Source organism: Podarcis raffonei, chromosome 9, assembly GCF_027172205.1.
Source record: "Podarcis raffonei isolate rPodRaf1 chromosome 9, rPodRaf1.pri, whole genome shotgun sequence".
NCBI classification, from domain to species: domain Eukaryota; kingdom Metazoa; phylum Chordata; class Lepidosauria; order Squamata; family Lacertidae; genus Podarcis; species Podarcis raffonei.
This window is the reverse complement of record NC_070610.1, coordinates 33,361,602-33,377,709: the sequence shown is the minus strand read 5'-3', so window position 1 is coordinate 33,377,709 and position 16,108 is coordinate 33,361,602. Positions and strand designations below refer to the sequence as shown.

Here is a 16,108-nt window from a genome sequence, read left to right as displayed (position 1 = left end):
TTTAGGGGTTAGAGCAGGGGTCTGCAACGTTTTTTCAGGCCAGGCCGGTCCACTCCCCGGCAGACTTCTCGGTGGGCTGGAGCGTGTGTGCCCATGCATGCCCGTGCGTGCACTCAAGCTATTTCTGGGTTGGAAGAGTGCTGGAAATAGCGTGTGCGCATGCGCATGGGCACTCCTCCGTCCCGGAAGTGCACTGGAAATAGTGTGTACGCACGCGTGTAGGCGCTCCTCCGGGTGAGGAACGCGCATGCGCACACACTATTTCGGGCACTCTTTTGACCCAGAAGCCAGTTCCTGTGGCGAGAAAAAAAATGGCGCCATGAAAAAAAGAGCACAGAATCCCCACGCCTATCCATGGAATGGCCTTGGGCCGGTTCCAGGAAGCTCATGGGCCGGAACCGGCCCATGGGCCTTAGGTTGCCAACCTTTGGGTTAGAGTGTTACATCTGATGGAATGGGCCAGGGCTTGACAACACTAGCCAGGGCTAGTGTTCTCCAGGTGTTTTGGACTACAATTCCCATCATCCCTAGCCTACAGTAACGCCAGATGTATCTAGAGCACTACTTAGTTGTATTTTATTGGATTTATTTCAAAAATTGTGAATCTAGTATGTGGATAAGGAGCTTCAAGGAATGTAGCCTGCTGCATGTTTCTTCAATCTTTCCCTTCCTGCCTCCATAGCAGCTATAAGCAGGAAAGAGTTGATCAACTTGGTTTAGGAGGTAATTGCGTGCCCAGTCGCAGAGAACCTAGCTGCCATTATTGCCTCCTTGCAAGCATGGTGGTCTTGACTGCCTTGAAGGAGGTGGTTGTGAGACTGCTTTGAAAATCTCAGATTGTGCTAAATATAGCACAGTTGGTAGAGCATGAGACTCTTAATCTCAGGGTCATGGGTTCGAGCCCCATGTTGGTTTGGACTACATGGCCCTCATGGTCCCTTCCAATTCTATGATTGGCAAGTTGCAAATATACTTTTCTTGTGCTAAGTGTGGTGGTTACCATACAACCCAGACAATCCACATTAATTTCAGTCTGGCTTCACACCTGGGTTTTGCCCCCAAACTATCTTCATCTCTGATGACTGAGGAATGCCAAGATGGCAGATGGAGACCTTTCTAATTCTCCTGGACCTCTCAATGACTTTTGATATGATTGATCATGGCATCTTTCTAGACTGGCAATTGGGGGATAGTGCAGTTCAGTACTTGTGTTCTGTTCTGGACTGTCATTTCCAGCAGGACTTATGCTATGGTGTGCCACAGGGCTCCATTTTGTCCCTGTGCTGTACATGAAAATGCTGAGGGAGAATATCTGGAGAAATGGAGTGAGGGGTCATCACTATGCAGATGACAGCCAATTCTACTTCTCCTTTTCATCAGATTTTGATGAGGCTGTTGAGATGCTGAAATGATGTGTGGAATCAGTAAAGGACTGGATAAGGACCAAGAAGTTGAAATTTAGACAAGAAAGAGATTCTGCTGGTGGATGGTTCATCTGGTTTGGGAGATGCTATTCAGTGTGATTTGGGTTGCATTCTCCCTAAAGGATTAGGTTTGCAGCTTTTGGGTGCTTCTAGAACTGGACTTTAGAGGTCCAAATAGTTTCACTTGCTAAGGGAGGTGTGTCAGCTATCACCCCTCTGGATAAAGAGCCTGGACACAATCCAGTATTATATCTCAGTTAGACATTGTATGTGAGACTGTATGAGTCATTGTATGTGAGACTGTCTTTGAAAACAACTTGGAAACTTCAGGTAGTCCAAAATGATGCACCAAAATTACCAGGACTGGTTGATTGGAAGACATCTAGCCAGTTTTAAAACTATTAAGGATAATGGTCTGTTTCTGAGCAGAATGCAAAGTGCTGGCTGGGACTTACCTTTAAAGTACGTGCATGGCTTGAGAGCCCCAGGTACCTGGAACAGCCCTTTCTTTTATATGAACTTCCCTGGGTATTAAAATTTCCAAGGGCCTTTCTCCATGTCTCCTTGCCTTACTTCTGGAGGCGAGCAGAGATAGGGCCTCCTCTGTGGTAGCTTTAAACCTTCTCCAAGATATACTCACCTGGCCCCAGTCTGATTTTTTTTCCATACCATTTTTTTTATCTTATTTGCTCAGGCCTTTCAGTTTTGTTAGTTTTATCCTTTAAAAGCTGCTAGCTTTTAAATAAATTTCATTGGTTTTATTATTTGTGTCTTAAATTCTTGTGAGCTGCTCTGGAACTCTGTACAAAGGAGAGGAATATTGTATTAAATACCTGGAAGATTGACTTCCATGGTGGTCCTGTTTACAATTCAACCAGGCCATCAACAGCAGGTATTTTTCATAAAAGTCTCTGAGACTGAACTGATTTCAAGGATTTATAGAGGATATGAAACAAAAGGGTAGGCAGGTGATTCTTCACTCGCACTAAGGCCTGCTGATTGTGACATAATGTGTTTTTCAAGACTGGTGAAAGTAGTTATATCTTCCAAGTGCTCTCAAATGGAACTGGGGAGAGGGGCTGATGAGGCTTGTTCATTTGTTGTAATTTTTTGTGTTATATATATATATATATATATATATATATATATATATATATATATTTATATGAATGTTTCATTGTTGCCTGCCAGAAACCTTCCATATGGGGTGAGAAAGCAGTCTGTATAATTTGTATGCAGTTTTTAAATGTTTGTTCAGATTGCCCAATTGTATAGAGCTAGAATTTGTCATATGCTTTCAAAACTTGTTACATTGCATTCTTTTCCAGCCAGCTTTTAAAAAGACGGGAGGTGTGTGTACCCCTGAAAATTGAACAACTCTCTGAGGAACTAGATGCTTGGAGAGCTTGTACTCAATCACTAAACAAGTAGGTGTACAATGACCATAATAGAATTTTAGATGATTTGAATTTGTGATCTTTTGTCTTTTAGTAGAGGACAAATGTATCAGAAATTCTGTTAACTTTTAGATGCTTTTTTAAAATAAATAAAAATCTTGTTTGTATGTTTCAAGTCAAGAAAAGTATTGCAAATAATGATATATATTTCTCACACAGATCTGCTGATGAATTGCCCCCTACACCCCCATCTGAATTGCAACAAGAGATATATGCGACACTGACGTCTCGAATAAAAGAGGAACCTCTGAAAGTAACAATTGGACCAGATTACGTTACAGGCTCTAACCTTCCTAGTCATTCAGATGTTCACATCTCTTGCTTGACAGGATTAAGGATACAGGTATTTCTTAGTGGAGCTGGATTACATTTAGGAGAAGTTTGAAAGTATTAACTTCTGCCACAATTGCTCTCTCTCAAGAGTACTGTATTTTTTTAATGTGTAATATTTTGCTTCCCTCCCCCCATACTTCTTACATCCAACAGGGTCCAGTGTTTTTCCTTGAAGATGGAAAATCCACAATTTCACTCAACGATGCGTTAATGTGGGCAAAAGTGAACCCTTTCTCTCCACTGGGTACAGGAATACGGCTCAACCCATTCTAACAAAAGAGCATAAGAACTCACTTTTACTAAAAACAGCTAATATGCTGGTTGCTATCATTTTATATTTATTAGCTGGAGGATTTGAAGTTGAATCCCACTTGAAGGATAGTTTTATGTAAATTAAATTTTATATTAAATTTGATAATCCAAAGAGTCATGTATATCATTGGTAGCCATGGACTTTTGAGAATAGATTAAAATGTTGTTTCTGTGGACAAACATGTGAAGCATGTAGAAAAGTATCTGCACTCTATTAAGTTGCAAGGATAGCACAAATTGAAGCTCATAATTTGAAATGCATTCACATGTTATTTATGACATTTTGGAGCAGTATGGCTGCTTTTAGAACTAGCAGCTTATGATGGGAAGTATATGCTTCCTATTTTAGGTAAAGTTTGTGTATTTGTATCCTTGTGGTGGAAGCTAAGCACACATCCTACTGAATGCAACATGTTTGCCGTGCAATATCCTCTGAAACGAATGGAGCTTATGCAGCTCTTATAGAGGATGGATTGTATTCTAATAATCTAATAATTTATTCATGCGTAAATTAAATGGTTGTATAGTAAACACAGATTATTGTTTAGCAAGTATTTTGGAATACTTAGTTTTACACTTCAACTGGCATGAGAATCTTTTTTCTCTTATATTTTGTCAACACTTCTCTTTATTTTAAACGAGTAAGCATATTTCTAAAATTTATTTTCAAAGAAAAATTTGTAAGTAAACTACTTATTGGAATGTACCAAAATACATGATGTAAATTTTAAAGTATTTAATTCCTTTCATTCTAGTGATTGTAAAAATACTGTATTCAGAGGTCCAGATGCCTAAATAAATTGGTATTGTTTCATAAAAAGGGTTTATGCTACTGTTTGTCCTCTTGTTAAAAAACACAGTTATGGCAAAAAAAGAGGTGAGAAGTTCTACACCACATGTAAATTAAGTATGCATGTTGGCCTCACTGAATAAACTTTGTGGAGGAACCACTGTGGCTGTTCCTTCATAATACTAGACACAAGTCCTATGTTTGCAACCACCATTGTTTTTCTACAAAAATATCTTGTTTATGGCCAAAATAAATGTTTACTTGATTTCCAGATTGTGTTTTACAATCCTGCTACAGAGAAGGATCAGGCCAGATTCCTGGTTCAGATATTGTGGACATAGTTAAGTGTGTCCTATGTGATTCTGGAGATGTCTGGAGGTTGTGGCACTGGGAAGGTAGAAAGACATTTGATGAGGACAGGAGTTTTACGAAAAAGGGGTGGATTGGGGATGGGAAAGATTTCATTTACCCTGGACCAAATTGACTAAGAATATGAATTCTTTTGTTAAGGAATCACAATGGCTCAGCAGTACAGCACATACTTTGCATGCAGAAGGTACCAGGCCCAATCTCCAGGTAGGGCAGGGAGAGATACTGTCTGAAATCCTGGAGAGCTGCAGCAGCCAGTCACTGTAAACAATATTGAGTCAGTGGTCTCTTAACTTTGTATAAGGCAGCTTCCTGTGTTAATAAAACAAGAGTTTTATCTGAAGGCAGGGAATGAACGAGAGTACTTGAAATTTTCACTTGTTCCTACCAGGGAAGGGTACACTTTTCTACTAGGACCCAGGTTGCAACTCCAGTATCGTGAGGTGAACAAAGTGATGAATAAAATGTTGGCCAAGCTTGAATAAATTTATGGAACTAGATTTCCCTCTGTAGCTATTCTCCAGATTTTATGAAATTTTCTGGAGCCAATCAGTAACAATGTTAGAGCAGAACAAGCAGTGAGATGCTGTCCCAAAGCCCTGCTCTGGAACAGGAAGTATGTATTTCTGCAGTTAAACTAGAACTTTAAGAGTGTAAGAAATAAAAACTTGTGCTTGCTTGTGTGGCAGTTTCAAAAACTATCAGTCCCAAAATTTGTCTAGGCAAGGAAGATGGACAAAGCATCATAAAGAACTCGAGGCCAATGGAAGCCCGTGTTGGTGGTAGGATTTATAGGTCTAGAATATATGATCGTGAATGTCCAGTGCACAGACAATAATTCCATGTCTGGCTATAAATACAGATCAAGCAGCCAGAACTGTAAGAAGGTTAAAAGAGAAGTTAAGCTAAATGAAAGAGCCAATCCTTCAGTTCAAAACAGACAAGAACTTTCTATAGCCTGGTTTGGGTAATATACCAACTAGGGAAGTAAATAAACACAACAAAGATGAAAATGATTTCAATATAGAGACCGGTCACTTCTAGATAATCTATTTATTGCATATTCATCCTTATTTGTTCACAAGGTTAGACATTGTGTCACACAAACATTATCGTACACTGTCTAGTGCATTTCCCCATCGCTAAAGTCTGATTCTGGGGGCAAAGTTGGTCTGTTGTACAAGACCTCCCAACCAGCTTTAATTGTGCAACCTAAATTTGTAACCTAAATTTATTGGTTTGTGATGGAACCCTGCCTTAAGCTAGTGACTACCTGATTAAGAAAAACTGTCAGATGCATATGGTCATGTTATTAACACTACTATATTCAGTATGTTGTTTACAAAAAAATAGCTATAGCAGAACTCCTATCTTTCATGTTTGTTGAAATGTCTGAGCTTGTAGACTAAAGATATAACAGGTAATTCATGATTTTGCAATCAAAGAGGCCAGAAAAACCAAAGCTGTAAAGTGTGTGGGCACACACAGCTAACTCAACTGCTTGTTACCCCTCACCATCCGGGCCAGCCAGCTCAGAATAAACTCCAGTTTGTCAATGTCCTAAAAATGTGGAACCAAAGACTAAAAAAAATATCATCTTATTCACGTCAAGCTATAAAAGAATAGGTAGTATTTTGTCAAAACAATAGTTAAATTTTACTTTTTTTTTACTTCTGTCCTGTCCCAGCACTGAAGTTAGGAGCACCAACAGGTAGCAAAATGCATTATTTTTTCTTAATAATACATGCATATGAGATACATTTAGTTATCACTGTGTTGGACTGAATGGCCCTTCTGCAAATAGAGGCTTTTGGCAGAAGGGTTTGAGATCCAACAGAAGTTCTTACTGAAAAATGCAGGGAGGCTATTTCAACCAGTTTCCCCTTTCTGCTATTGGTCCCCATGCAACCTCTCATATTATTCAACAGAGTCTCTCAAACTCCTTAAAGAACCTTTTCAGCGGGCTGTAAGGGTGAGACAAACTCAGCAAAAAAGCAGTCTCTATGCCCTCACAGAGGGGTATCCCATGAAAAGGGTTTCTGCTCACAGAAATTCAGTATCCATATCAATAAACAGAAAATGTTTTCATTACTGAAGTCAGAAAGACCACAGAAGGAAACTTTTACATTAGAACAAAGTATAGGTGGTCTAAGGGGACACACCAAAGTTAGAGTGCAAAAAAATATGTTAAGTACTTAAAATGCTATTGGGAGAAATTCCTTACAGTTAGCGAGGTTGGCTGATTTTAACATTTCATTATGTATGGCATTACTTTCTACCAAGCTTTGCTCAAAAGCTTGCTCAGGATTATAGATTTCACCAAAATAAAACATTTTAGATTGTTTTATTTTTAATGCTAGGAAAAATGTTTGAAAATATAAACCCAGCTTGCCCTAATAATCATGTTTTATTAAACTTGCACCATTACCTATGAATACAAGGGTAGATACACCAGCATTAGAAGAAGTCACTTTTGAGAATCCAATAAAGTGTAAAAAGCATTGATAACCTGCTTTTCATGTAGCTTATATCTGTGCACCTACCAGCTTCCAAGTTTGTATTTACCTCAGTACAAATGCTTTATTGAGCATAGTAGTAAGGCACATGTTCTCCAATATGGCAGCAAAGATTTCATAAGACTTCTGTTGTGTTCAAAAAGAGCTCTCTCAAACTTCTCTAGTTACAATTCTTTAAGATGGTTTAAGGTGCCAGAATTTAATTCACATCTAAAGGGCATCTCAGCTTGTTTCACTTGGACGGTTTTGAAATGAACACCCGTTTTGCCTCTGATTTCTGTGGATGCTACACCTAAGCAGAAAAAAAGGTCAGTACTTTTACATCCCAACAAATGCAGTTACAAAACAAAGCACTTTTTAAGTGGCATCTTTTAAGAATCCTTTATAAGGCAGGCTTTATCAATCTAAGCTATTCTAAATCTGCTACTGGATCATCTCTGAACTTCACAAAGCTGGCACGATCACAGTTTATTTTTAATTAAATTGACATTGTTTATTAAACTAAGTTATTTTGCACTTCTTTTATCTCATCACGGTATGAAGATTTTCAGTAATTAATAGACACATTTATCTAAATTTCAACAACAGATTAAGACAGCCAATTAAGTATTTTAATTGGTTGAAAACTTCAGATCAGGGAATCCAATCTGGTGCCCTCTAGATGTTGTTGGACTCCAACTCTCATCAGCTCCAGCCAAAAGGGCGAGAGGTAGGGATGACTGGAGCTATATTCCAGCAATATCTGGAGGGCACTATATTGTGATCACCTTCTTGGATTTATATTTAATAGAGTATATTTGCAGGAAATAGATTTAGAATAGATTTATAACATGAAGCTTAATTTAAAAGAAACCAATAGCCTTCTCCACAATGAAGTTACATTAAAGAGGGAGGGTTATACATTTGAGCAACATAGACATTTGTTTAAACATGCAACCTGGTGTTAAGTTACATTTACTCAAAAGTCCCAATGATTTATTCTCAATTAAATGTTCATAAGATTGCCTTCATGAAAAAATTAATGTACATTTAAATTTGATCAATGGTAATGACATTCAAGTAGTAAGTGTGAGACTTTCAAAAGAGAAAAATAATGCTTACTTGGCACAGGAATAGATTTCTCCTTCTGAATCTTCACTGTACTCACGGAAGGAACTATCATGGAAGGACGACGAATGGCACGCTCCCCCAGCGTTTTTTTAATACCAAACCGTTCTTAAAAACAAAGCAATTTGTTGTGCAAGTACTGCGATTTACACATCACATTTTCAAGATCATTGTCTTTTCAACACGACTCAATACTGATGAAAGGTAAAACCATCCTTCATTAAGGATAAAGAACTACCACTAGAAGATTAATCTGTGTGTGCCACATCAGAATGTGTGGAATAATTTGACGGGGGAAAAGCTTCTATCCCTCAGTGTGGCAAGAAGTGTAGCTACACACTGGCAATATTTCGTATCCTACCTTTCCACTGAACAGTGCTCAAGGCAGCTAACAGAAAACAATGAAAAAACAATCCATTGAAGCAATCTAATACAATGCAATAATTATAAAGTAATAAAAAGGAAAGAAAATTTGCAGAAAGCAACCCAAGGGATGCAAAGAAATAATCAGGTAGCCAAAATTAAATACTCCCTCAATAAAAAGATCATTACAAGGCAGAAAAAATAAATCATAGATGGATCTAGAGTTCCTTAGCCTTCCACAGAGGAAGCCCTCTCTTGATGTACCCTGAATAAAGGCAAAACTTGCAGTTCATTATTCTTGCATGTAATACAGAGAAGACATTCAAGAAACATTTTGTCCTCCCAAGCTACTCACCTGGAACTTGCTCCCTCTCAAGCTGCCGTCGCTGCATATGCATATTGATAATGGCATTTACTTTTTTTCTGTTTTTTTGAATATTGGGCTCCACCATTATTTCTGTTAGCTTAATGTTGGTCTTAATAGCCCTTGAAGCAGTTGATCTCGCAACCATTGGTAATTTATCCTGATAATTACTGTCTGTAAAGTCAATCTCTTCATCCTGAATATGTTTTATCCTAATGGGAGAAATTATAATTATTTAGGTATTTGTGCTTGGAATGAAAAAAAAGTTTTGTGACCTCTGTGACAGTTTGAGGCCCTGTGCTGTTACAAGGTTGCAAGCCTATGTAACAGTAGTTTTTGGTGACAAATTCTGATGCAAGAGAAAGAGACTATCACTTTAAGGTTTTGTTAGACAGGCCTGGATCATGTGCATTCAGTCTGATAGTTTTGTGGAATTTCAGGCTCTGATTGACAGGAGGTACCAGTTCAGTGGGGAGTTAACTGTCAGTGAGAGAGACAATTGGGATTTGGACAGTTGTTGGATTGGGAGAGATAAAGGGGTTTTTGAGGAAAGATGGGACGCGGGTGGCGCTGTGGGTTAAACCACAGAGCCTAGGACTTGCTGATCAGAAGGTTGGCGGTTCGAATCCCCGCAACCGGGTGAGCTTCCGTTGCTCGGTCCCTGCTCCTGCCAACCTAGCAGTTCGAAAGCACCTCAAAGTGCAAGTAGATAAATAGGTACCGCTGGGGCGGGAAGGTAAACGGCGTTTCCGTGCGCTGCTCTGGTTCGCCAGAAGCGGCTTAGTCATGCTGGCCACGACCCGGAAGTTGTACGCCGGCTCCCTCGGCCAATAAAGCGAGATGAGCGCTGCAACCCTAGAGTCGGCCACGACTGGACCTAATGGTCAGAGGTTTCTTTACCTTTACCTATGAAGAATAAGACCAGAGAATAGCAGAGGGGAAAATTGAAGCCTTTATATTAAAACCCAGTGTGTGTTGTTAATACTTCTTTGGTGGAGATCAGGGAAAGGAAGTGGTGCCTGAGTTCATCTAAGAGGCCACCCTGTGTAATATCTTGTAAAGATATACTACAGTATATTATACATATGGATTAATGAGCTCACCTCCCTCCATTAAGGAGCTCCTGAGGAGGAGAAAAGAAAAAAAGGCAAAAGTTCAAGAAGCCTGTAAAAGGCATTTATGTTACAAAATGATCACACTGATATACCAATTTATGTTTATGACATGGGTTATTTTTTCATCATAAGGTATCTAATGATATCAAAATAAGCTATATTCCATTGATCATTGCTGGTATTCCGTTATCTTATACAGAATCTGTTTATAGCTTTATTTTATTTATAGGCAGGTACCAGGGCTTTCATATATTTTTAGCCTTACTTTTAAAAACACAGCATGTGCACTTTGAGGAATAAGGTATTTTAAATGCATTTTATTATTACAATTATATTATGCATCAAACCACCAACTAGAATTGCATTATATGTAGTTGTAAATGCTATTGAGGGCAATTGCCCCTTTTAATTTCCCCCTTTAGTAAGGAGGAATAAAGATTTTTGGGGGGAATTTATGTTCCACTAATTCTGAAAAAAGTCTAAGACTAGGACTATTTAATAGCTGTTTGATAGAAATAATAAGTTTGTTGATACCAAACCAGGTAGTACAGGTATCATCAATCTTTAGGCATCAACTTGCAACATTCAAATATAATGTTGTTCCAAATATAACTCACCGCCTGTTTGTCAGCATTGTATAAATGTCTTGTAGAAATATTTCTGCAGCTCCTGGTTTACAATGAATTGTTCCATCAATTAGCTCTCGGATGGGATGCAGATTTCTTTTTGCAAAGAACTTTAATAAAGGAGGAAGAATTTGTTTCAGATACATTAATTCATTTGAAATCTGCTCTTCTTGAAGGACATGAAAACTGTTTTTTATTCTTATCTGAAATACAATGTAGACTCCAAAATTTTAGCCTCACAGTTTGTATAACATAGTCATGGCAGGTATAAATATGCAAAGTTTCACTGGGGCCATAGCAAATAAAGAAGCATACATCAAAAGTATTTTCTATTTTAAAACCAGCACAAGTAGTTGTGCATTTGAAATACCATTATCATTGCATCTTAATATACATGTATGTACATAAGCATCATGCATACCAAAATAATTACAGATTAGGTTGCAATCTATCAGTTTACCTGGGAGTAAACCCCACTGAACTGAATGAGACTTGCATCTTAGACATGTATAGCACTGGACTATAAAAATGGGTGAGACAGTAAAGAAGTTCCCATCCTTTTCTCTTTAACATATATCTGAAATTCACTACTACATTAAATACCTTTCCAAGCTGTGACCAGTTGCTGAGTTTCACAGGTAGGGACGTGCCATTTTCAAAGGAACGCATTTGAATGTCTTCTGGGTAATACCAAGAGAATATCTCAGCAATGAGATAGCCATTTGAAAAATCCCTGCTCAAAATGTATAAATAAATACAAGTTCACTATTAGTTACATGCCTTAATTAAGAAGTGGCATTCCCTGGATGGGAAGCCTCTGTTTCATTACCAAATCAATTTTGGAGCTTTCAACCATTACAGTACTTTCTTGTGGAAAGAAAAAATCCCTACCCACTCCCCTTCTCATATCCATAATCAACAAAACAGCTGTAAGTTCCTCTGCCAGCTGTACAGGTTACATAAATAAAGAAGAAGGGAGAGGGAAGTCTTCCTGGAAACCAGAGAGAGGTTCTGCTGTAAGGAGTAAACAGCATTAAACAGAAATCAAGAGAATATATTCCTAAACTATCAATAGGTGAAGATACTGAATAAACATGTATTTCTGCAACATAGGATTTTTTTTTAAAAAAAAAACTTCTGTTGCTTGTGGCCAATGGAATTCCCAATAATAACCAAAAGAATCATATGTGACTTCACAACACTGAAATGCAGGCACAAGAATGTATAATATTACATCAGTGTATACACATTGTTCGCTTGTTAGTCTACATGGGGCTCTACGCACCAATCCTTCCCCCCTTCCGCACATTAACCCCTAGAGCTTCCCTTTTCAACCCCACATATCTACTAAGCTAGCTTTTCACCTTCGCAACCCCATGTCTGAAGTCAACACTATTTGGTCTGTAGGCCCACTTTGTGCCTGTTTTCACTGTCACTTTTATGCCCATGCTCTCTCCTTTTCTACAACCCCTCTTGCGCACAAAACATCGCCCTCTCACCTTAGCAACCGCTTTTGTACCCCCATTTTCACTGTCACCTTTTTCCTACTCTTATCTTTAAGATGAATTTAATCTTAAGAGCAAGCCTGTCAATTAGCTCACTCAGAAAAGGCTTAGTTCAGCTGATGGATGGGCATTTATTAATAAAGCACCTTCCAAATTACTGCACTGAATCTGGAACTTATTGAAGACAACACATGGTATCAGGAATGAAATACATTGTGGGAAGGTACTATGGAATATTTGAAGGCTCTTCATCCTTTATCGTTCTTACGTGACACAGAAGATGAATGGAAAAGTGGAAAGTTTAGAACAGACACCCCCCCCTTTCAGTTTGTCTTCTTGCTGTACTAAAACAATAGCAGAAGTTTGTATAAAGAAGAGGTGTTGGGACACTGAGGTGTTTTTTAAAACAGTTTTAACAAGGAGAAATAGCAGATGGGTACAACACAGAAGTTAACACCCAAAATTAACAGAGCCCTTCCGAAGTCCTTGCTGTACTCAAACCTTATTTTAACTGCCATGCTCCTTTCACCCAGTGTAACCCCTGCTAACACTATTCCAGAGCTTTTTAGACATGCATCATTTTGCTACACAGTAATTCAGTTTTACTAGCAAATAGGCAGTTAAACTAACCCCTTTCCAGCGTTGGAAGGAATGCAGGGAACGTATGTGTGTGACACACCGATACACTGCAGCCGACACACTTGTGTCGTGACAACAGTTAGGAAAGCTCTGCTCAACTCAAATCTATCATTGTTTAAAATGGTCTCTTTCGCTTTTTTCTTCCACCTCTGCTTTATTTAAGCCTCTGTGTTGTTTAAGGCCAGTTTTCCCGTGTCAACCCACCCTTGCTTTACTCAAACTTCTGTAAGTTTAAAACTGCCACTCTCCCCCTTTCACATCTCCCTTCTCACTGTAACCAAACTACTCCCTCTTCCATTCCTCAGCTGCCTCATGAGAGCTCTCAAATATTCCACAGTACAGTACTTTACTCAAACCTCTTATCATTGTTTAAAACTCCCAGTTCCCCCCTCCCCTTCGTTCAGTGTTTCTCCCTTCTCACTGTCATGCCATGCTCACTACTCTTGTGCAACCTGACTTCACTTTTGCTTGCTGCCTTTATGCAAATCCAGGATTGTGAAGCAGCCACTACAAATCCTCCAGTGGGGGCTGCCACCATGAAAGCCTTTCTTCCTAGGGAAATAAAGGTATCTTGTGGACCATAATTCTGGACTAAACTTCGCAAGCCCACAGGTTTAATTTTTAAGGAAACCTATTCTCAACGGATAAAGGGGAGGCTGGTGCTATCTTACCAGGCGTTGCCAGCAGTGATGACAACAGAACACAGGTGCTTCCCCCCCTCCCTAAAAGGGCCTCTCTCTCTAGCCCACCGGTTCGCCCAGCCTTCGGTCTGAAAACATTTGATGTACACATAGCAAAAACCCCTCCTTCTCCAATGCCGGCCTTTGCCACCCGACCCCTCCCCTCCCCCAGAGCCTCCCGTGTTTTCTAGCAAGAGCCCTCACGGCCGGTCTGGCCTTAAGGGGGATTCGTGTGAACAACGGGCTTCAGTTCAAGCTCCCTCAGAGCTCAGTCGCTTCTCGCGGGAGGGGAGGCGCCCACACGGGCAAGAGAGACGCAGCCGAGGGAGCCAAAAGCAAACCAGGCCCCTCCTTCCCGCTGACCCCGAGGCGCGTCTTCAGCCTCCGAGGCGCCCAGGTACGGCGGGAAGTGTCATGGCGGCCAACGTGTGGGAAGGGGGGCGGCCTCACCTACGGAAATGCGTAGGCGAGAAGCTGAGGTCGAGGCTCTGCAGCCAGCGCAGCACCGTCCGAGGCAGTCCCGCGCGCCTCGGGCTGGTGGAGTAGGACATGAGGAGCGGCAGCTTCCCTTTGCGAGCGCCTTCGAGCACCATAACGGCAGTTGCCACGGCAACCGTCGCCGCCGCTCTGGCCGGTTGTTTTTAAAAAGGAGCACTGCCGCTGCGCATGCGTCGGAACGCCTGGGCGCCGTGCTGTTTGTTGCTAGGAAACGCGCGTTCTGCGTCAGAGAAGGGGGGGGGGTTGTTTTGAAATCAACCAAATACACATACACACAAAAACAAAACAAAACCGCAGCGCACAAACAACACGCACATACAACCCAACGTTGGTGGTGAAAGACTTGGGATTCTGCTTTTAGAGAAGCTGTTATTCTACCAGAAGCTGTTACTCCAGTTCCTATAAGCCCAGTAGCCAACATGGCCTGTGGAATCAGAGACTTTACATATACCAGCAAGTTTTGGGGAATTTTTTTTTTGTATGCAGCCCTTCATCTGAACAGTGTAGTTCACAACATAAACATACAAAATGCAAACACTAACACATTGCGCCACTGAGGGCTAGTCTGTAATTTTAATATATGTGTTTATGTAAATACAAATCTCCTTTGACTGGAGTTTGTGCTGATTTGGGGGGAGGGGGGGCAGGCCTCCACAAGTAACAGAAAAAAGACAAAACAAGCACCACCAACTAATAAACGTTTAAATTATGAGTGATAACCTATTCAGGATTTCCTGATAGACATAGTTGCCTTGGTCCCAGGAAAGGGAAATTTTCTGTGCCAGATTTGCTGGTAAATGATCCCAAAATTTCCATGAAACTTAGTTCCAAGTGAGTTAAACTCATGGATTGCTGACTATGAACACACCAGAAACCTAAGGATGCTTGTTTATTTGCTTTGGCATTTGGTTGGTTGAAAATCCTGGTAACTTCCTAGTCGGTGTGCATACTTTTAAGATTGTATTGTATGTCCTAGCACATGGTGTTTTTGAAACTTGACAACAGCTTACATGCAAATCCTCGTAAGTATAACATTTATTACTTTCATAATAATAAAACCTCTAAAGAATATGTTAGTTCCACATTCAGATTGCTAGCATCTGTCCCCAGTGGATGCTATTTGTCAAGATTTTATGTCAATTTTACCACCATTGAGTTCCCCTCCCTCCTGATTTCTGCCTTACTGCCCCTTGTGTCTGAGATAACTCCTGGTACGGTACCAGTTTACTATCTTCCCCTCAAAATATCTCCTCAAAACCAGCTTCTTCAACTCTGAATAAATGATTGTGGGGATCCCCCTTAATTCTGGCTGACGGAGGCTTTGTATCTTTGCCTGAGCATGTGAAAATGAGCTGTAGCAGCCAATTAGAGAAGGTATCTCTAGTAAAATGTACTCAATAGCAGTTTCTAAAATGTCATGTTAGTATTAAAAGCAAAATTTGTATATTTATTTATTTTTTTTTATTAATTAATAGGAAGGGGGGAAACAGGTTTCCATGGTCTGTGTCATCTGACTGACATTTAGGAAGGCATTCAGAGTTTGTTTTGGCTTTTCCCCAAGTCTTTGTTGCAGAGAAAGAGTCCTCTTATCTTGCAATGCCTGAATATTGAACTGTGGTGTTTGTATTGTTTCCAAATTACCTCACCAGCTTAATATATCTGACGGCAAGATTATTATGTAGAATTTTGTTTTTTTACACTGGATGATAAACAACAGAGGGAGTTTATCACCGTTACTCATTAAGAGTAGCATAAAAATTATAGTACCTGCACACCCATTTTTAAATGGTAAATATACAAGCAAAAAAAATATGAGTTCTACTTTCATCCCACACTCACGTTCTGATTGCTTAGCAACAGATTGGGCTTTAAAAATAAGTGCCTAGTCTCATGTTTGCAAAATAATATTATTATTTTTTACAGTTAAATAATGAATGCCATCATTAGGTATAAGTCCTTCACTGCCCCTCAACAACACCCTATGTGTCTGTGAGAGAGGGAGAATTTACA

The 16,108-nt window shown here is 39.8% G+C and overlaps 2 protein-coding genes and 1 long non-coding RNA gene across 10 annotated transcripts in view; 2 read left to right on the top strand and 1 right to left on the bottom strand.

Annotated features, from left to right (window-relative positions):
- WDR17 (WD repeat domain 17) overlaps positions 1 to 3,613 on the top strand; it is a 54,908-nt gene extending 51,295 nt beyond the window's left edge. For all 6 annotated transcript variants that reach the window (XM_053402612.1, XM_053402610.1, XM_053402609.1 and 3 more), the window contains 3 exons: positions 2,753 to 2,851; positions 3,041 to 3,224; positions 3,368 to 3,613. In XM_053402612.1, coding sequence (XP_053258587.1) covers positions 2,753 to 2,851; positions 3,041 to 3,224; positions 3,368 to 3,487 — 403 coding nt within the window. In that variant the 3' untranslated portion in view covers positions 3,488 to 3,613. The remainder of the gene's footprint in view (positions 1 to 2,752; positions 2,852 to 3,040; positions 3,225 to 3,367) is intronic.
- Positions 3,614 to 5,698: 2,085 nt separating this feature from the next.
- Positions 5,699 to 14,251, bottom strand: SPATA4 (spermatogenesis associated 4). Of its 2 annotated transcripts, none has more exons than XM_053402622.1 (6): positions 14,051 to 14,251; positions 11,380 to 11,509; positions 10,768 to 10,886; positions 9,027 to 9,247; positions 8,303 to 8,416; positions 5,699 to 7,493 (listed from the first exon to the last, which is right to left on the bottom strand). In XM_053402622.1, exons 1-6 carry the CDS (start codon positions 14,191 to 14,193, stop codon positions 7,366 to 7,368), a joined length of 855 nt encoding a protein of 284 aa, XP_053258597.1. In that variant the 5' UTR covers positions 14,194 to 14,251; the 3' UTR covers positions 5,699 to 7,365. The 2 variants fall into 2 exon arrangements, with proteins under 2 accessions (XP_053258597.1, XP_053258598.1); XM_053402623.1 differs by having other exon boundaries at positions 11,380 to 11,456; positions 14,055 to 14,251.
- A 24-nt stretch (positions 14,252 to 14,275) lies between these two features.
- Positions 14,276 to 16,108, top strand: part of LOC128420753 (uncharacterized) — a 28,422-nt gene continuing 26,589 nt past the window's right edge. The window contains exon 1 of one of the 2 annotated variants that reach the window (XR_008332111.1): positions 14,276 to 15,120. This is a non-coding gene — a long non-coding RNA (uncharacterized LOC128420753). The remainder of the gene's footprint in view (positions 15,121 to 16,108) is intronic. The other variant, XR_008332112.1, reaches the window with a different exon arrangement.

Bases quoted from the DNA above. Each gene is read 5' to 3' on its own strand.
- SPATA4 (XM_053402622.1), bottom strand. From the start codon at position 14,193: ATGGTGCTCGAAGGCGCTCGCAAAGGGAAGCTGCCGCTCCTCATGTCC. The intron at 11,510-14,050 runs GTGAGGCCGCCC...CATTTTGAGCAG, and splicing joins TCGCCTACGCATTTCCGTAG to GGATTTTTCAAATGGCTATC. The intron at 7,494-8,302 runs GTAAGCATTATT...TTTTCTGCTTAG, and splicing joins GAAATCTATTCCTGTGCCAA to GTGTAGCATCCACAGAAATC.